Source organism: Amphiura filiformis, chromosome 11 (genome assembly GCF_039555335.1).
Source record: "Amphiura filiformis chromosome 11, Afil_fr2py, whole genome shotgun sequence".
Taxonomy (NCBI): domain Eukaryota; kingdom Metazoa; phylum Echinodermata; class Ophiuroidea; order Amphilepidida; family Amphiuridae; genus Amphiura; species Amphiura filiformis.
The window spans coordinates 27,216,898-27,239,359 of NC_092638.1; the positions used below are offsets into that span (position 1 = coordinate 27,216,898).

Consider the following 22,462-nt stretch of genomic DNA (forward strand, 5'->3'; position numbering starts at 1 on the left):
AACGGCAAAGGTCATTTAAGGTCAAAGGTCAGGTCAAATTTAAAGTTGCTCCGATCTGCCTGTAAGTCGGGAAAAACAATCCCTGGCACTTCAGGAGTATGAAACTGCATCATCCGAGTTTAAAGGTCAAATTTGAAGTTGCTCTGATTGAGCTGTAACTAGCAGAAAAAAGTCCCTGATACTTTAGGAGTATGAAACCGTAAATGTCATATGAGGTCAAAGGTAGTCAATCCGTGTTTACCCGAGGTCAAAGGTCAAATGTGACCGTCCACGGCGAATGAGCCGTAAATTCCTCCCCCGGTCAATTTTGTTTTATTTCGTGTTTAAAAAATAAACATAAACTTAAAAATGGTATATCATTTGACTTCAAACGATATCCAGAAGCGGGGTTATGGTTTGTTAAACTTTGCTCCTTCAACAAAACTATAGCTTTTTACGTTTTTACATGTGTCTCTTTTTCCACATTGTTGGCAATAAATATCAAGCAGTCATAATTGGCGGTCATTTCAAATTATCCCCAAGTCAACGAGGTTTAAGAAAGTTCTCTCATTGTTAATTGTTGGTTATGCATACCTGTACAAAATACAATGCCTGGTAACCACCACTTGAACAGGATTTAGCAATATAAGCAAACAAAGACCAGAGCTATTAAAAGTTCTATAGCCATCTAAGGTAGAAGCTTATTATCCACTTCAACAATAGGATTATTGATTAGTTTTGGCTATCGAAATGAGACGGATGTCGGGCCAGCTTAAGTTACCGATGAATATGACCTTCGTACACATTTTACACCGTAACTCAGAATACAATTTAGGGAATTTACGGCTCGTTTGTGCTGCCGGGTCACAAATGAGGTCAATCGGAAGTCACCACCTGATATTCGTGGCTCGTCGTGAGCCACAGTAGATCTAGTTTGTACTGTGTTCATGTGTGTGATATTCTTTGGAGCGGAAAATCCAATCAATGACATTTTGCTATATTCCATTGGCAGCCATACGAGGAAAAGGGTGTGTCGTTAAGCAGGTAAGATTTTTATTAATTTATCTAAAATGAGTGATATTTTAGCCATTATATGAGGCCAATATGAATTATTGAATCGTTTAGCAACAGTGATTCATTAAAACTGCACATATGTACATCATGGCAGTCAGATGCATCGGTATCGATACACCTTTGCATAGTTATCATCATCCATGACGCGTCCTTAAAAAGTTTTGAAAGCAAATTTTGAAAGCTGTCAGCTAGAATTCCTACTGGTGTGTTCATACCAAAATGTCATTACTACTCATTATTGACTAGTTAACAACAGGTGGTTGCATCGTGTGAACATACAATATGCCCTATAGGCACTGTGCCTTGTCTGGACATGAAGGTCTCAGTATAATATAATTTTGCACCAAACTATGTTCAGTAGAAGTTTTACTTTGCTCTTGACTCGGGCTATCATTGTTATATGTTTTTGTTGGTATTTCAAATTGCTTCTTTGCACTAAAAACAACAGCTTAAATTAGTTTCATATAATCACACGAGGAAAATTTATGAAGTGACAATAAGTAAAAATAAAATAGGATAAAATATCAGTGTCTATAAAATGGTTAGGCAGACAAAAATGCCCTGGGCAGTCTATTAACTCCTTGCATGCTCAAGAATTCATCAAGATTCAACATTACGGGATCTGGAATGAGCGTTTTGAGCGTTTCGACAGTATTTTTGTGGGACATGAGAGCACATCAGACATATCGAATTGCATTCTGAATACGAAGAATGTCTTTCTGATATCAAATCATTTTCATTTTTTGAAATTCACGATATAATACAAATTTTATGATAAATTATTAAAATTTGATATTTTTCACATTTTTGATATATAAAAGTCCTCGAAGTAAATTTTATAAATCTAATGATATATTCTTAAAGTGTATGTAGCTGGGAGGAAAAGCCGATGATCAATTGAAAATTTTGACCTTTCATATTGAAGATATGGATGTTTTTCCCAAAAAGACCTAATTTTTTTGGGTGTTTTGGGGAAAAAAATCCATAACTTCAATACGAAAGGTCAAAATTTTCAATTGATCGTCGGATTTTCATCCCACCTACATACACTTTAAGTATAAATCATCAGATTTATAAAGTTTACTTCGAATACAAATATCAAAAATATCAATTTTTAATCATTTGCCATAAAATGTGTATTACATTGCGAATATCCAAAATCAAAATTATATGATATCAGAAGGACATTCTTCGTATTCAGAATGCAATTCGATATGTCTGATGTGCTCTAATGTCCCACAATGAATACTGTCCAAACGTTCATACCCCATCCCTTAAGTTACCTCATTAGTTTGGATTAAAATGACCAGAAAACTTTCCTTATAATATGACATACTTTTTTGCCAAAGAATAATCAAATTAAAATTAACACTACTATTATTAAAATGCAAAAGGCCATGTTAAAAGTAGCCCTGTATGCGCGAGTGTATTTGGGTTGTAACCGCATTTTTTCCATTTAAATTTTTTCAATTTAAATATTGTCTATAGAATATACAAATTGTTGACAATGACATATATATTAAACTGGGTTTTATGTATACATTATTTTTTCAAAGGTTTCCATGATTACTTGATTCATGCGAATACACATGAATAATTTCATTATGATCAAATGACCCGAGAATTCTGTATAGGTATAGCTATATATTGGCAAAAGTGATAAAATACAAAGAAACTAAAAACATGTATATCTTGACAACCGTATGTCCGATTTCCTTCAAACAAAAACTATTTTGCTCAGTGTATTTAGCGTTTCAATCTATTCAAATGGTTCTAAATTCAGTTTCTGTTTTCCAGAAATATCGTTTCGAACCACCTTAACAGCGGTCTTAAAATGTATGTATATTAAAGATTAAATATAGAAAAGTGAGTCGCAAATGGCCATTTGCCATTTTATGGCTTTAGTTTTCTTATTTGCCTAGGAATACTGGAATTTTCGATATTTCACATTAAGGGACGTACCATTCGATTCTCGGGGGGGCATGGGAGTTTGGGTCAGGTGGGTTTTTTTCGGCGGCGCATTTTTTTTCTTTTTTTTTTTTTTGCTTCCTTTTGCGTCCTTTCGTTAGGAGGCTGAATCTTGCATAATTATTTCACGCGCCCATCATTGCCATCCATAACATCCTTTGGCCCAGTATGTATCCAATAATTGGACTCTACTATAATGGGCCTAAGGATGTACTCAAATAGACCCGATTTATATCAATAACTAATAGGGTTCAATTGTATACCCTGTCTCTCTCTCCCATTTTTGTGATTGCAATAGTCAGGCGGTGTCGTAATCACCACCGTTGGCCTATACCACGCACGTTGGCAAAATTAATAGACGATCTACTTGCGGTTCCTAAACTATTTCTAAATGCATCAGACCCTATGAAAATTAAACGTTTTCAAGAAAAGGGGGCAATAAAGTGTTGACATTTTTACCTGAAAAAGGCCATACAAAAGGCTCTATTAAGCCGTCCCTATTGAATTTGTTGAATGGTATATAAATATCTTAAGCACGGAATTGTAATTCACACTGCACGGATTTAAAATCTCACTGCACGAACGTGCCCCTATCTGGTACTTTGTACAGCTAAAGTACATGTATATGTACAATAATTATGTGTATCGCCGTTTGGTGCGATTCGTCCAAATCCAAATGTCGATATCTACGTCGACGAGGAATAATATTTTCCATTAATTTTTGGTGAAAATGAAAGATGCACCTAAAACATACCGGTAGTCAGAAGCACGCATTAACCCAATTTGCTAAAAATTCTCGACTCTGCCGAATTCATAACGATATGTATGTATATTAATGACTTGCATATTATATTAGCATATTAATTATATTTATTAAACTTTGTTATTTACAAACCTTTGTTGTGGGGCCACCTTAATTACGAACCGCGTAATTTTAGTATATATCTGATATAGTAGAACTAACACTATATAGTTCTGATTTATTTTGATAATGAAAAAAGGTCCATGACCCACACAATATATTGTCCTTATTTTAATACATCCCTAACTGGATAGGCAAAATAATTTGGACTTTAGGGGATGTTCAATAACTATGAGCCCCCAGGGGCAAATTTATGTTTGGGATCGCAATTTGCAAACCTTAAATGTTCTAGATGTATGTTGCGAGCGCATTTGCATAAGCGTTTCCGTACTGTTTTCCTACGCCTTTTTAGAGCGTTTTATTTAACAGGTACCCCATGAATGTGTGCTAAAAATCGCTTGCCCCGTCCCCCTCTCGGCTTGCCAAAAATTTCTTGACCCCCTCCCCATTTTACCCCGCACCAGGGCTCATAATTATTGTACAGCCCCTTATTATACTGATCCTTTCAATCAAAATTATGTCACAGTATAAAAATTGACCAAGAACTTGACAAATATGGTAATCTCTTGTTCTTTTTTAGATCACTTTATTATCAATCGACCAGTGTTGTATGTCTAAAACACTACTTGCTACCCGGGGACTTGAAAGGTTATAATCTGTTATGATGGAATCTGGAAGCTCCGATCGCAACGAGTTGGTTAAAGAATCTTCGAGGAGGGATAACACACTTTATCTTGTCCTATTAGTAGCTGCGGTATGTTTTGCCTTAGCAGCCTTTGTTATTGCTATCGTAAGTTTGTCGCAGCAGAATGGATCATCATCGCCTAGCGTGGTTAACGTAGGTAAGAATTGTTTTTTGTCTTTTTTACCAAGCCCGGCGGGGTACTGACCACTCTCTAAAAGGATTTTTCCCGATGCATTAAAACGCACCGTCCCAGATTTTGTGGATTTGGAGGGGTTTTTAATTTTGCTTTTAAAATCATGTGAAATCAGCAATATGCCCATAGTTTCAAATTGAATGCATTATTGCTAATTAGATTGACAATGCATGAAACTGAAAACCGGATTAACACCATTTCACATTCAATCTTCATCTGTGGTGAAATTCTCGCTATTCACAATAAGGGCGCCGCCAGCGGTTTGCGATGTAATCGTGATGTATCATGGGAAAAGGTCGACATCCAAGTCCGCGCAATACGAATATTACCATGCTATTACATAGGAACACGTGACAATATTTTTTAGTTTGTCAAAATAAAGGTGTTACACGCGAATCGATACTCAATAATACTTAATAATGTGATTTGAAATGTGCACAATTAATTTTTCTCTATCGATTTGCGTGTAATACCGTTATATTGACAAACTAAAAAATATTGTCACGTGTTCCTGTGTAATAGCATGGTAATAATCGTATTGCGCGGACTTGGATGTCGACCTTTCCCATGATACATCACGATTACATCGCAAACCGCTGGCGGCGCCCTTATTGTGAATAGCGAGAATTGGTTGCCGATTTCTTCAAATTAGACGTGTAATTGTGAATTTGGAAGCGTAAGAACGAAATTGAATTCACAATAATGAATAGTTGATCATACATTAATTTCATTGAGCTTAAGGGATCTAAAATGAGCGTTTATTGCGTTTCGATAGTATTTTTTGTGGGACATGAGAGCACCTCGGACCTATCGAATTGCATTCTGAATACGAAGCATGTCTTTCTGATATCAAATAATTTTCATTTTTTGAAAATCACAATATAATACAAATTTTATGACAAATTATAAAAATTTGATATTTTTCAAATTTTTGATATATAACAGTCCTCGAAGTAAATTATATAAATCTAATGATATATTCTTAAAGTGTATGTAGCAGGGAGGAAAAGCCGACGGTCAATTGAAAATTTTGACCTTTCATATTGAAGATATGGATTTTTTTCCCAAAAGACCTAATTTTTTTGGTGTTTTGGGAAAAAAATCCATATCTTCAATACGAAAGGTCAAAATTTTCAATTGATCGTCGGCTTTTCATCCCACCTACATACACTTTAAGTATAAATCATCAGATTTATAAAGTTTACTTCAAGTACTGTTAAATATCAAAATATCAATTTTAATGATTTGCCATAAAATGTGTTATAAATTGCGAATTTCAAAAATCAAAATTATTTGATATCAGAATGACATTCTTCGTATTCAGAATGCAATTCGATATGTCTGATGTGCTCTGATGTCCCAAAATAAATACTGTCCAAACGTTCATACCCCAGCCCTTAAAGGAAATCGATTGCTCATAATGCGAAAAAAGAAAGTGTGATTCTATGCAATCATTTAATCGGGCGCGAAAGAGAACGATCTTTTTATTAAACCGAACACACAAGTTGCGAAATTGACAGGGATTTCCTATAGTTCATTCTACAAATCATATACTTTGAAGACTTGCTTGATTTGTTGTTGTTAATGAGGTATGTCGTTTTACAAAAGTGTTGTTGTTTCAGCCCTCTTTACAACATAACTCAAGATCCACAGGACCTACAAACTATATATGTGATATTTGAATTCCTCATTCGCTATGAAATGATCAATGCAATTTTTACCCAAGCTTACTACCATTCGCAAGATGCTGTGAACTACCAAATCGCAACAGTTTGAAATAGTTGCTAACCTTAAAGCCATAATGTACGATCTTTTAAAATGAGTTTGGTCATTTTTTTCCAAAACTGATTTTTTGCCATATTATTTATTGTTTACACATGCCTTGGACCTAATTGGATTCAACCAAATTCATTGTGTTTTAGGACAAAAACACAACACAGTTAAGCGGATAAGATCTATTGAGTTGTAAAATTCAAATATTTTGTATAGAATATACGAAATTGTTGACATGAAAAGATTTATAGAACTGGGATTTAAGTATACATTATTGTTTCAAAGCTTTCCGAGTACTTGATTCATGCGAATACACATGAATAATTTGATCAAATGACCCGTGAATTCTGTATAGCTAAAGAATAAAGTTCATACAGGTATTAAATTAGTAACGAATTGCAGTCATTAAAGTTTCAAAATTCATAACCATACATTTTGGCCAGGGATTATTGACTTTACTAACATGGATACGTATGAATTAATTTACATAGTTTATAAAATTAATTCCGACAAAATAGGTGGAAATTTAAACATGAGAAATATATTTTCCCTCCCCCTACCAAAGTGTTTCTGAATACTCCCTAGGGTTTTGGTTATAGTTAGGGTTAGAGTACTGTATGTGTTATCAGGGGCTATTTTAACGTGCCTCCTGGCACGTTTGTGCAGTGCGATTAAAATTCCGTGCAGTGAGAATTAAAAATCCGTGCTTAAAATATTTCTATACAATTCCACAAACTCAATCGGATGCTTTAAATAATAGCACCTACAGTATAGTCACTTTCAAGTAACATTTCAAAAATTGTGCGCTGCGCGCACTTAACATCACCTTTTTCCTCATGTTTTCATGGAAAATTTCGTATGTGATTTTTTTACTGTGTTCAAAAAGTAACAAAATAAAAGTATTTGCAAGTTTGTTTGCAGATTAGGCTTAGCGTTGCTTTAGGGGCGTAACCAGTTTTTATTCCCAAAATGTTGGACTTTTATGACTAAGAAAGCATGAGGAACCCAAACTTTTTGGCCTTTGGTGATTTAGAAGGGGGTCCTACCTACGCCTCTGTCTCCAATACCTACTCCGGCCCGCAAGCTCGCCAACGTGCAGTGACTTTTTTCTCCTAAAATAGCCTCTGGTTAGAGTGCAGTAGGTATTCTGTAGTTCTTCCATAATACTAGCTCTAATATTCATTTACAGGTACTGGATTAACGTCGGATAGTGACAGGGAAGACGACAAGGTATGGCTGATACACACTGCTTATTCAAGGTCCAATGTAATATACATGTGAGTATCATGAACTTCTCCCCATTCCAGAAAAATACAGCACTAATTTTTTGGGATTAAAAAAATATTATCAAGTTAATCAAATGAAGCTTAGCTCAATCGTAATCATTCATTTAGTCCTAACTGGAGATAGAAAAAGTTCACTATTTTACTAATTTCTTGAAAAAAGAGCCAAAGACATGCATTTTCGGCATGTTTTCTGACAATCGAGTCACAAAAATCACAGACTTGGAACAAGTCTAAGCATTCAAAATCTTGTGTATATCAAAAAATTTTGCTCTAATTTTCACTTTTTTGTGTTACTTAAATTAAATGGTTGGATAAGAAAGAATGAAACATGTTTTTTCCAAAATTTAGAATGCATAAACTGAAATTAGTCTTAGTACAAGTCTTTGGGCTTGATTGTCACAGCATACGAAAAACACCCTTAAAACACATGTTTTTGGCCCTTATTTCCCAAAATTGGCTAAATATTAAAATTTGACTTTCATTGCTAGCTAGGAAAACAGGATGATATTTTTTTTATTCAAAAAAAATTTGTTCTATATTTTTCTGGAATAGGGAGTACATGCATATAGATGTGCAAAATATGAACGGTGCAACCAAAAACGACCGATTTTATACAATAAACTCTTTGTATACTCTTCCTAAACACCAGCCCGTCAAATCCCAAGTTTTGCATGCCATATGTGCCTGGACACCTCGAATAAGCCGTAAAGTCCCTCTCTGGTCATTTTTACTTTTTTACATATTTGCAAAGAGCATGTTTCAGGGATTAAAATGACACCTCAATGAACTTCATATGACAATCAGAAGCGAAGTTATGGCTTGTTATAGGTTGTCATGAATCAAAACGCGAAACCAAGAAAAACGCGTTCAAAGTTAGGGAAGCATTATAACCATTCATCAGATGGGCCTCAGAAAATGTAGATTATTTCATATTTCCACTTATTTCTTTAAAATAAAACTTTGTATGTGTTTAGAAGAAAGCTTAAACATTGCAAATCTGCAAAAATCTCAACTTCGCCAAAATACGAGATTTGCATATATTTTCACCTGTAGCTCGAAATGAAGTTTGCCGAGTTTACGGCTCATTCGCCGCGTCCAGCCACATATGATATGCACGCATGCCTACTTTCAAACGGATAAGTCGACAAAATTGACCACAAAACCCCTTCCAAAGCTCGATCTTTACCTTTTTCTTACAAAATCTACGCACAGAATGTTCCTAACATAATATATTTAGATATAAAAAGACAAAACAACCGACGTTCAGGAGCATAAAACATCGGCGGCTGACACTCTTCAGCCGGCGGCTGACACTCTTAAGTGAAACTTTGGGGTTCGTGTCTTGCTGGCACGATTTCCGTTTCACTTGAGGTGTCGTCGCACCAAATAGGCATACAGCACTTGACCCGATAAACAAAGGTCGTTGCTATGGGAAATATTAAATGACCACGCCAATAACAAACGACTTCTTTTATAGCTAACACTTTCCCATGACATCATCCAGCAACGACTTCAAACAAGGCATTCAATTGGTTAATTAAATCGGCTGCTTTATTTCATGAGCTATTTTAACCGTGTCGTAAGCTTAACTACCCAGCAAACACAAAACGTTTTCGACATCATTCGCAAAAGGTTATAAAAGGTTGTCAGAAAATGTTTAAATGTCGGGTTATAGGGTATATTAAGGGTATAAAACGTTTTCATAACATTTAAAAACATTTTATTAAAATGGTTTTACCTAAACCAAAAGCCAAAATATAACTTATTTATAACATTTTAAAAACGTTTTTGAGTTTGCTGGGCCAAGGAAACACAAAAACGTTTTTAAAACGTTTTAAATTAGTTATATTTTGGCTTTTGGTTTAGGTAAAAACGTTTTAATAACATTAAAATGTCGGGTTATATAGAGGTCATGAAATCGTTTTAAAACGTTTTATATGAAAACACACTACAACAATATTTTTTAAATGTTTTCGAAATGTCGTTGTAAACTATTTTTGCAAACATTTTTGGTCAAATATTTTTTCAACACTTAAATAACATTAGGCCTATGTTAAAACATTTGCACCCATCAAACACAGAAATGTTCTTTATATGTTTTTTTTTACAAAACGTTTTAATAACATTTAAATGTCGGGTTATATAAAGGTCGTGAAAATTTTTTTTAAATGTAAATATTTTGGGCAAACATTTTTTGCAAAATATTTTTTCAACCCTAAAATAACATTCTGTTTAGAATGATTTGTACCAAGTTTTCAAAAATGTTTTTGGAATGTTATTAAAACGTTATTATACCCTTTATATAACCCGTTATTGAAATGTTTTCTTTAAAACATTTGTGTTTGCTGTGCAGTAAATTACCAACAAATGTTATTTAAGTGTTATGAAAATGTTTTATACCATTAATGTACCCTTTATATATAACCCGACATTTAAACGTTTTCTGACAACCTTTTATAACCTTTTGCGAATGATATCGAAAACGTTTTGTGTTTGCTGGGTACATACACTCAAAGGTAAATGATCACTGACTATGCACGTTTATATTGTTTCCTTTTTCATGTACAGAAATGAAGAGACTGGACAGGTGGCAGGCTTTATACCGGATATTGTGAATGCAGGTAAGCATACATTCTCGTTCACGTTCTGCGGGACGCTTGCTGCATCAGAATCTTGGAATTGTGGAAACTCTGGAATTTTGACAATTCTAAGATTCTGACACAGCCTGTCAAAAACTTGGAATTGTCAAAATTCTAGAATTCCCACAGTTCAGTTTTCTGACGCAGCCTGTCAAAAACTTGGAATTGTCAGAATTCTAGAATTTCGACAGCGCCCACTGTCGTAATTCTGGAAGTTCGACAGTTCCAAGTTTTTGACACTAAGGTGTAGCGAGACATCCTAGATGTTGAAAACTATGTTTTATTTGAATTGGTATCAATAACCATACAATTAGCAATTAGAGACTATTTTTATGAAAATCGGGAAGTTTTAAAGGGTTGACGCAGGAGGAAGAACCTGCCTTTTGCGGGAAAAAATGGCGGACAAGAACCGGCCCTTTCCAGCGAAAATACAGCCTATTTAGCCAATGTGAAAATGGGGACATCGGCATAAATATTTTCCTATCATAGTGGACTAACACGTCAGGTTTATGGTATTTCATAATATAACAGTAATGGAAAGAAAGGTGATGGGAGGGGAGAGGAGAACCGGTTTAAACCGGTTTATCCGGTTTTATCCGGTTCTATATTATAGCATCGCCCCGCTCACAGCTCGTTTACACATTTCCCTGATCATTTACTCATTTACATGCTCATTGACATGCTCATTGATTCATTTCACGCATCATTGACTCATTTCACCGCTCACTCGCTCATTTCACCGCTCATTTGCTCATTTCCATGCTCATTTCCCCGCTCATTTGCTCATTTCCATGCTCATTTGCTCATTTCCCTGCTCATTTGCTCATTTCAATGCTCATTTGCTCATTTGTGAAGATTATCATTCATCCAGGTAGTAAACAGTATTAATATTAAACTATAATCTAGTCAACTGGACTTACTATTTTTTTGAGTGGGAAATTTTCACGTCCAATCCTGAACGCATCATCAGCCCTACTGCTTTAAATACTATAAAATGGAATGAATATTCGCACACTGCGCACACATATGTCATACAATTGGGCCGAACAAAACTCAATGGTCAATTGTTTTAGTTGCACACCCCCCTCACGACAAAAAGTTCAGGAACGCTCCTGATTTCAACTCTTTACTGTTGGGCCCCCATGATTTTGCTGACAGGACCTTTTTCCTAAAATCCGCCTGGGGGCAAAGGTTTTTGGCACGTCAACAGGGGAGGCAAAGATTTCTTGGCATGGATAGGGGCAAGCAATTTTTGGCAGACCATTATGAGAATTCACCCCGGGGTACACATAAATATTGCACAGCCCCAGATGGATAAGTGGAGCCAAGGAATTGCGAAAGGCCGAGACGAGGACACTAAGGGACGCACCATTGATACTCGGGGGGGGGGTAGCAAGTTGGGTTTTTTTAATTTCATGCATTATACACAGTTAGGTGGGGAAAGTTTTTTTTTTTTTTTTAGTGTTGGTGGGGAAAGTTTTTTTTTTTTTGGCTCATGTAGTGGGTGAAGTGTTTTTGTGTGAAAAACTTCCTACCCCACCCTGAGAATCTAATGGTGCGTCCCTTAAAATACTGCCCCTCCACAGCAAGATGGCATAACTGACAAATTTCTCGAAATTCAGTTATTACCCGTGGCAGGTTCAAAATGTTGATATCTATCCCATAAAACACGCTAATGTAGAGTTCTTACTATTTCTTCCCTAGGGTGCAGAATAGCCAATAAGAATTGTGCATTTGTATTCGACCTTTGGAGCAATTGCTGGGACAGCCAACTCGGGCAGGAGCCTCGTGGAGGATTAGGGCTGATGTCCGGTTGGTTTGACGCTTGTAGTAAGTTAACTATTTATCACTGGCCGAATGGTCCAAAAGAACGTGTGACGTGAGATTTTACGTATAATAGACGAATCCAACGAGCCAAGTGATGGACAGATTTCATTCTGCCATATTACTAGGTCCGCACCAAACTGGTTTTGCAGCCCAATAAGCCCAATCGGCATTGGAAGTTTGCAATGCATTGCGGGACAGTTTTTGCAGTTTTGGGACACTTTGCCCTCTGACCTATTGGAAAAAGTCAGAAAAAATGGCTTTTGTGCGTAAAAATATAATCTAAAATGTTTAACAAGAATGAAAACAAACCCAGAAAACATTATTATTGAATAAATTAATTATTTGAATATTTTTAATGATAGCATTATGACAATAATTAAAATAATAAATTAATTAGTAATAATTACAGCAATTTCCCCGATATGTCAGAGGTCAAAGTGTCCCAAAATAACCGGAAATTACAATGGCGATTGTGCTTATTGGGTGGATTAAAGCCCGGGATTAAAGCCGCTTAAAAATCGATGTTATATTGTATTGTGTTGTAAACTTTCATCATTCTTTTGTCTACGTGTAACATGGGTGATAGAATGCAGTTTAGAATCCCCCCAAGGACGCATCATTTCACATTTCTGGTGGAATAGACTCAGCGGGGACCCAGCTGTGGCTGCCATTGAGGTGTAGAAATTGGATTCGTCAGCCGTGTATTTAAGACAATGATAAGGCATTTACAAGAATCTGTACTGACAGTACATGTACATAAATTAGCTACATGTATTTAAATGTATTTAAATGGGGCTTCAATTTTGCTGTTTTCTTCGGTTTTTTTGCCAAATTTTTCATTTCAAAAATACCAAATGAATATTTGAATATCCTTCACTTTTAAGCAGTATACACACAATTTTTTTTTTACACTTGCGCTGGGATCATTGAATGGGCCTTTAATAAAAGGCACTAAATTTAATGACCACGTGACCTATGGGCTCCGCCATACCAAGACCACCGAGTGATCGGTAGATGTGTTACAATGCTTAGAGATAGGAATTTTTCAGACAAATATCATCAAAATTGCTGAAAATATATAAGTAGGCATATCACCTCAAAAATAAGCGCAGCAAAAACATGTTATTTAATGTTTCTACATGAATAAGCTTTATTAAAGCATCAAAAATCAAAAAACGGAATTGAAATCGGTCAATGCATTGTGATGTAGTGTCAATTTTAGGATGCTCATAAATGGAATGAAAATCTGCCACAAATGGCTATAGTCACAAAATTGGCACATTTCGAGATTTAAAAGGTTTATTTGGACGCTTGCTTGAAAAAGCAGCGTTAATTTAAGTATCACAGGTTGAATGCATATATTTTCTGACTTCATCAAAGAAAACAAAATTTAAAAATCTATCATTAAATAATTATAATAAATTAACCAAATACCGTATACTATTTTAGCAATTTCGGCCAATCTGCAGACAAAATAAAAATATGCAAAATTGATGCCAATAGAAAACCGTACATGGTATCAGGGTGCGGTTTTTATTGCACACATATGTATACAAAATTCTTTCAATTGATAACAAAAAATATACAAAAAGTAATTAATTATGCAAATTAGCTAATTACAGCGAATTATGTATTCTTGATATTATTATGTAAATTAGGCATGAGTAATTTGGGTTTTTTTCAATATTTAATGCAAGTCTTTTCATTCATCATAGATTTGTCAAGTATGAACCTTAATGATGTTGAATAAAGAAACTGCAGTTAATTACTTTAATATAATACAAAAAATGCAAAGCTTGAAATTTTGACGGTGTCTGGAATAGAATTTTCATTTTTTCTTTTTTCATGGTATGTGTCACCATTGCTCAAATCTAAATCCGAAAAGTAAATATAAAAATTCATTTGCAATGAGACTTTAAATTAACATTTTGCTATCTGGATTAACATGGGAAGGCAAATGGTAAAAGGAACCGACATTCCAATATACCGTGTATACAAAAATGGTGTGGTTTTGGACACGCACAATGGCTTAGAGCTATTGTGGTTTCCCGCTAAATTCACTTTGATAATATTATTTTTCAACTCGTTGTTTTCCTCAAGTGTGCCATTCGTTGTCGACGGAAATAATTTACATGCTAAGAAAGATTAGTATTTCAGCTAAATGGTGGTAGTTTTTTTTTCTTCAAAAGGTCTATATTTATTGATTTATGAGGGATCTTCAACAATCCATAAAAACATGTAGTAGCTCTTAAACGAAGCAAAATTTATTTTTAAAAGACCCGATGGTAGTCAAAGAAAGGTTTCACACACCATATATTAAAAATTCAAACGATTCGGATAGCACATATGAGGAAATTAATTTTTCGACATGGATGTGTGCCAAAATTGAACAACTTTTCAATTTACTATTATGCTTGCATGCACAGTGTGGCAGAATAATTGAGCAGCCACTGTGACATTCCTAGTATAAGGCAACTTAATTACACATTGAGGGATTCTGCATTTTATGTTTTCAAGAAGTTTTTACCGATAGAAAAAAAGTTATCGACGGAAACTCTTACAATAATACTACAAAGTTGCAAAAAAATGACAAATTTGCTAGAAAATTTGGACATGCATCCCGCTTTTTCAATTGAAATACACAGGAAGACCACCCGCTATGCCAAAGGTCACTTTTCCAGACTTCCAATCTAGAAGCTGTAATGTCAGCGCCCATCTGGTCACGTGGGCATTAAATTAAGTGCCTTTGAGACCCTATATTATTTTCATTTATCATTTAGCAATGCGTATCAAACCGGAACGACAACGTACCTTTGCATTTGGAGATCCATATACAAAACCTCCGTATCAGGCATTTGCCGTCCTAAAGGGTAATCCTGGTAACTTCAACTGGCGAGATATAACTGGAAAGAAAATCGGCTTCATTGACGGTACCTCTGGTAGTGAACAGTGTCTTGCAAATGCTGCGGATGAAGTCGTTGTAAGTATTAGAAAATAGTTCTAATGAAGAGGATAGTCTTTTTCATAGCCAACTAAGCTATACCTTTCCCCCTCCCCCCTCATTACTTCCCCAACACAACCGTATCCCTCGTTAGGCGGCAGGCGCTAATAAGCAAGTAAACTTGTTTAACAGTTGTATATAATGTCTTCAGTCATTGCGTGATCCGATCATCATGATTGATAGCAATGGACCTTTTCAATTTGGTTTTGATTTTATTCTTGCTCACGTGATTAACCATTAATGTAGCTACGTTGCTGTCGATAGCTCAGTGGCGTAACGAGGGTTGGTAGCGCCCGGGGCAAGAAACGAAATTGCCCCCCCACACCCAGTGGCGCGAAAAATGTGCAATTTTGTGGCCAAATATGAGGTTATGTGAGGCCGATTTGGCATCCCCTAGTGGTAGCGCCCGGGGCATAAATCATCATGCGCGCAGTTTCCACCTCGATACACCTGATTTTCGTCCAAGAGCTCTCAAGCAAGCAGTGAATTGTCTCCGCACAGTCTTTGATTACACTACACGGTTGAGGGCATATGTAAGAGCTGTGGAGCTTCTAGCCGAAAAATGGGCCTCTTTGATTGGTTTTGTCAAAACCTCAAGTGTTCCCTTCAGCCAATCAGATTTTTTTCAGATCAAACGAAAGCTAACACTGCCCCTAAAAACACTTTTCGTCACTAGGTCATCAGATAACGCAATTCAATGTTATAGCAAGGCGAATGTGTAAAATCTGTTGAAAACTACCTATCCAAGCACATTTTTTTTACCAAGGTGTAGGTTTCAAAAGTCAAAACCTCAAGTGGTCCTTACAATATTTGTCAAATTTTATGTAATTAAATGAAAAAGCACACTTATATTGTCCATATACTAGCGTCACTAGAATGAGCAATGGCCAATTCACTTTAAATTGCAAAGCAAATCTTGTGTAAAAAGTTACAATTTTCGCCTCGTCTTTGTATCTACATTTGAAGTGTTGTATTCAATCCGGGGGGGGTACTCAGTACAAATGACCATACGGGGACGTGCCGCAAACATGGGTAGCATTTTCGGCCTTCTGGTATATCAATGACCCCTTTTTCAAAGCCTATTTTGGTATATGAATGGGTCCTTTTTTCAAAATTTTCTCAATTTTTTCGGAAAACAGCCCAATTTTTCCATAATCTAGCCAAAATTTTCAAAATTTTCCCAAAATTTTGTGAAAATTTTAAAAACTAAGACAATTTTGGTTAAATTCGGCCGAAAATTTTGACTTTTGGTATATCTTTCAAATTTCTTGAAACATTGGTATATTTATGGGTCCACTTCCAAAATCTCAGCGGCACGTCCCTACCAAAACCAAACTTGAGTACCCCGGGTATTCAATAAGTGTGCAATATGCCTACCAACTATGACTATTTCATGTTCAAATATTCCCACAATCTTGAACATTTTAACTTTTTGGGAGCATTGGTCTAATAACTGTTCATTCATGGCAACAAAATGAGGATTAAAAAAAAACAGAAAAAAAAACGCATTTCGCATTTGATTTATTGAACCTGCAAACAAACATGTTTTTTTTTGGCCTAATAAATAATCATATACTTCTTTCTAATTTAAGGGAGCCGTTGTTCCAACTGAAAACGTTGTCCATTGTAGTCATGTTGATGACTGTTTTGCAAAGCTGGCCGATGGAACGGTAAGTAGACCTATAATGGAAACATTCGTCATAATGGGATTAACTACTATAGCAATAGATGAATACAATTTTTGACTATTTTGTTTCATTCGCATCTTTTCAATTTACGATGGCGCCTAAAATGGCCGCCAGAATAGCCTAAATCATACGAATAAAACAAAATGAGCACATATTATAATTATTTTCATAACATCTATATACTTGATCGATTGGAATCACTAAATGTTTCGTCCTATTTTTATAAAAAGATATTCTTTTAAGTGGCAAACAAGGACTTACTTTTTGAGATCGTAATTTTCTGAAGCTTGATAGTAGACGATGCCTTCGGCATTTGGTTCATAGGGGCAATGTCGGGAACTACGTCACGCTATTGATCGACGTAGGCAATATCATTTTTAACGCATGCGTGTTCGTTAATGCAGTTTTAGTCTCCTCCACCTGCGCAAAACGGTTATATAGAGTGACTGGAATCACACTGACGACGGAGGAGATTACTAGCTGGTCAGACGGTTTAATTCTATGAAGCATAATACCTGAACAATCTCTGTCATTTGATCGATTTACTACAAAATATATTGTATGCTCAAAATATATATTTTGTAAACCTGTAAAAAAAGTAAACCTGTTAACTTATATATTTGTGTACAAGTACAATGACACGTGAATAACATCATGTCCCGGCATCATGTAGGAAACAAAATGGCCTCTGTCTAAACCTAGGCTACACCTTCCGGTTTGGTTACGTCATTTCATATGCCCATCCCATTGTCCATTATTCCTGTCTCTACCTACTAAAGGCCATTTTACTTCGCTTCAGATTGATGCTATGTTCTCGGATGCCAATTGGATCCGAGGTAAAGACCCTGTTGATGAGGTTACAAACAATTTTCAAGCATGTCAAGTAGATGGCTTCAATATGATGACTCGCAAAGACTCCAAACTTCATGAATGGTGGGCGCCAGCTCTGGAAAAACTGATGGCAAGCAAGGAATACCATGAGATTTGTGATGATGTCAGAATTACGCATGGTAAGTGTGTATGCTTGTTTTGGGGAGGGCTGTCTCGTCAATTTGTTACATTGAAATCGTAACGCTCCTTCGCCTCTGAGTGCGCTTACGCTTAAATATCTATGATTTGTTAAAGCCATAATTTTGATAACATTTGCTAAGGAGAACGCCCTCAAAAAAATTTTAATTCAGGTTTTTTTACACGATTGTAAAGTACTTTAGTAAACAAAGATGCTCGGCAAAAATCAAGACTTTAGGTGCTGTATATATAGTTTTCTCAAAATCCGAGATTTTGAATAAACCGCCGGAATCGTCGTTTTATTATTACAATAGAAATATTAGTCGAACGCGTATGCGATGTCAACACACCCCTACGTACACGGCGTGCGGGACACACACACACGCCAGAAGATCGTACCATATTACAACAGCTGGAGTAACATGCATTCTTTGCATTACCTCACTTGTTCGGCTCAAAATTAAAGGGACATATCTGACAGTAAATGCTAACATTTTATTGAAAATGAATACTAATCTATTTTTAAAGAAATGTTATAAATATGGCTTTAACAAAGCATACACCGTATAAAAAAGCTTTAAAAGGGGGTGGATTCGGCAACTCAAGGCAAATAGTAGTTATTCATTTATTGATGAAATATTGGTTTTCCTTCATTTTTGACTGTAATTCCGCAACTGTTGTCTGTGCTGAAATAAAATTTTCAGTGCAGTAGTTGTAGTCCTTGCCCCTATAATATCTTACTTGTCACCAATGCGCTATAATTTTTGAGAAAAATGCAAAAATAGGCACAAAATTGGGCAGGGTGTAGTACCCCCAATTAAGGCACTTAAATGCTCATAAAAAAAAACCGCATCGAATTGTGTAACAAAATTCGCATCGAATGCTACTTGTGCAAGTACAAATTATATTTATGATTAAAGAAAACGGTTCCAAATCTGACACGATACCTTGTACCTAATACTTTGATGTGTGTTTTGTTGGGCGCACTGAAAAGGATATCATAACGGACTATTATACGCTGGCGAAGTTACGTAATTAATCGGATTAATTACCATAGCAATAGGTGAAAACAGTTTTGAACATATCGCGCTGCACTACAAGCAGGTTTACACTCATCACCTGTGCATGTCTGCAATCATAGATTGAATACAATACTGGTCTTTCCAAAGGTACTACTTACAGGTGCGAGTGATCAGCATGATATGGTTCAATGCAGAGGTACCGCGTGAACGTATCAGTGCAGCGTGGTGTATTCAAAAATTGTTTTCACCTATTGCTATGGTAGTTAATCCGATTATTACGTAACTTCGCCAGCGTATACGCCGTAGAAGTGACGTAGTTAATCGGATTAACTACCATAGCAATAGGTGAATACAATTTTGGCTATATCGCCCCGCACTGCAACGTTCATGCGGTACCGATGCATTGAACATCAAAGAAATGCTAATCACATGCACCTGTAAGATTAGTCTCTTTGAAAAGAGCGGTATTGTATTCAATCTATTATACATTATGATTGAAGACAAGTGATGAGTGCAACCTGCTGCAGTGCAGCGCGGAATATTCAAAATTGTTTTCACCTATTGCTATGGTAGTTAATCCGATTATTACGTAAATTCTCCAGCGTATACACCTTTAAAATTAATAAATTATTATCTTTTTTATTTATCTATTAAATCTGTTTATAGGTCACCGACCCGGATATGATCCGATAGACTTCTGTATTGGTCTGTAAAGGTCAACATATGAGCTGAGACATAAGGCTAATGAAAGTCGATTCTTGGTTTCCCGTATCATACGAGGGTGGGTCAGTATGTAACAAGAGTTGACCTTTTACCCCATTGAATATTTGGATGGAATTTCTTTATGATCACATAAAGACTGTACCTTTGTCTTTCAAACCACATAGGCCTATGTGTAAATGCATAGATTCTCATCTTCTCTGGTAAATGATACCATATACTTGATTACGTAATAGCATTAGCATACAATCAATAGACTAGGGACACTGCCAAATCACGCAAAAAGGCGGGCCTTTTAAATTACAGCAAAGACACGTGTTTAAAATGTCCGAGACCAGCAAAAGTACAAAGTGCATATGGCTAGTTTTGGGCAGGAATAAACACTAGGTCCTGAATTTAATCTCCAAAATGAAACAGATTGAAATATAATGACTGGTCAGGTGTGAGAGCTGGTACTCAGTACGATGATAACTGGTGCAAATCAAGAATCTGCGCATGCATAGCTGGGATGACCGATACAACATGCTGGAAATGCACAAAATTTGCACAATTCCATGTGAATAGGGCCTAAAATATTACAAAATGCTATGGAAGCTTTAATGTTTGGGGATTAGTCAACAGAACTTAAATTTCCACGTTTGTTATTGTTGGCAATATCAAAATGTTTATAGAAAGAAAAGCCTTGTTTTTGTCAAAAATGAAACATATTTTGACCACGCATTTTAAATAAACTGAAATCTTTACAGCCCAATGGTTTAATGAACTTGAAGTTTGAGTTCTATTACCATGGCAGGATTCACCATACTTTAGTTCCCGATAAAATATAAAATATACAACAATACCCCATTTCAGCCTCTTATTTGCCTTAACAAAAACGACTATTTCCAGCCAGTGACTCTAGACCATTGATTTTATCCGAATACTGTTACGTAATCATGTGTGTGATATAATTTATACATGTGTTGTTTGAAAGACAAAGGTACAGTGTTTATGTGATCATTGAGAAATTCCATGAAAACAATCCATATATGGCGTCACAAGTCAACTTTTATTACATACTGACCGATCCTCGTATTTTCGGCAACGTAATGAGGCAGCTTTTTCATTTAGGGACCGTTCACAAACACTTGTAAGGGGGTGCCTGATTCAAAAAAAAAATCACGAAAAATGTTCGGCCCCCCCTGTACAGACCTCAAAAATTTCAGGCCCCCTTTTTTGACATGAAAATTATGGGTCAATCCCATAGAAAAGCATATAAACTTAATTTTTCCAGGAAAATATGTGGTCATTTTTTTCAGCCCCCCCTTAGGAGGGTCAAAATTTTCAGGCCCCCCTTTTGCATCAGCCCCCCCTTACAAGTGTTTGTGAACGGTCCCTTATTATTATTTTTCCACTTTCATTTTTTCATTATTTTAAATAAAATTTATAAAGTATTTTATTATCTATATTGTTGATGAAAAACAAATCGGGTATGATTAGATCATCTTTACAGACATTTTGCAACAGATTGAGAAAAGATTTGAATTTTTATATTTTTATATTATTAAACTGAAGAGAAATTTGCAATTTTTGTAATCACCAGAAAATTACATCTTACAGATGGGTGTCCTGACCCACAGCATCTTCCCCCACTTTTTCTATCAAAATGGAGATTTTGGCATCAGAAGAAAGCTCATATATTTCTCATAATTCCAGTGAATTTTAGGCCCAAAATATAATTCCGTATTATAGAAAAAGTGATAGCCATCCCCAACCGTTCTATGGGCTGTTGCATGTTGTGAAAAATCAAAACCACTGGCGCAATTTACAGCAAAACTTGGGAATTGGATTATTTTGGTACAGGCCTCAATGTGAGGTACAAAACACAATACGAAAAAATCTGATCACCTTCCTTTAATTCATTTTTTTTTAATCCAAACAAAAAAAAAGACTTTAAAAAAACCTCATTCCGCATTCGTTTTTGAACAGGCTTCAATGTGAGGTACAAAACACAATACGAAAAAATCTGATCACCCACCTTTAATTCAATTTTTTTAATCTAAACAAGAAAAAGTCTTTTAAAAAACTCATTCCGCATTCGTTTTTGAACAGGCTTCAATGTGAGGTACAAAACACATTACGAAAAAATCTGATCACCTTCCTTTAATTCATTTTTTTGTGTCTAAACAAAAAAAAACTTTAAAAAAAAACTCATTCCGCATTCGTTTTTGAACAGGCCTCAATATGAGGTACAAAACACAATACGAAAAAATCTGATCACCTACCTTTAATTCAATTTTTTTAATCGAAACAAAAAAAATCTTTAAAAAAACTCATTCCGCATTCATTTTTAAAACTTCCATGGGCTTTGAGACATAGCATTATTTCTTTTTTAGCTTAAGGGATCTAAAATGAGCGTTTATTGCGTTTCGACAGTATTTTTTGTAGGACATGAGAGCACCTCAGACCTATCGAATTACATTCTGAATACGAAGCATGTCTTTCTGATATCAAATAATTTTCATTTTTTGAAAATCACAATACAATACAAATTTTATGACAAATTATAAAAATTTGATATTTTTCAAATTTTGATATATAACAGTCCTCGAAGTAAATTATATAAATCTAATGATATATTCTTAAAGTGTATGTAGCAGGGAGGAAAAGCCGACGGTCAATTGAAAATTTTGACCTTTCATATTGAAGATATGGATTTTTTCCCCAAAAGACCTATTTTTTTTTTGGTGTTTTGGGA

The 22,462-nt window shown here is 35.5% G+C and overlaps 1 protein-coding gene across 1 annotated transcript; it reads left to right on the top strand.

Moving 5' to 3' along the window:
• The first annotated feature begins 899 nt into the window (after window positions 1–899).
• Window positions 900–20,857, top strand: LOC140163973 (arginine-binding periplasmic protein-like). Its single transcript, XM_072187263.1, has 9 exons — window positions 900–1,023; window positions 4,464–4,725; window positions 7,724–7,811; window positions 10,389–10,441; window positions 12,164–12,289; window positions 15,067–15,266; window positions 16,880–16,957; window positions 17,775–17,985; window positions 19,672–20,857. The coding sequence occupies exons 2-9, from the start codon at window positions 4,545–4,547 to the stop codon at window positions 19,716–19,718; spliced, it is 984 nt and encodes a 327-aa protein (XP_072043364.1). The 5' UTR covers window positions 900–1,023; window positions 4,464–4,544; the 3' UTR covers window positions 19,719–20,857.
• Window positions 20,858–22,462: the final 1,605 nt, after the last annotated feature.

What these genes read in the sequence shown, in the direction of transcription:
- LOC140163973 (XM_072187263.1), top strand. Translation starts at nt 4,545, where the DNA reads ATGATGGAATCTGGAAGCTCCGATCGCAACGAGTTGGTTAAAGAATCT. An exon ending in ACCGGATATTGTGAATGCAG is followed by an intron (nt 10,442 to 12,163) that starts GTAAGCATACAT and finishes TTTCTTCCCTAG; the next exon opens with GGTGCAGAATAGCCAATAAG. An exon ending in CAAAGCTGGCCGATGGAACG is followed by an intron (nt 16,958 to 17,774) that starts GTAAGTAGACCT and finishes ACTTCGCTTCAG; the next exon opens with ATTGATGCTATGTTCTCGGA.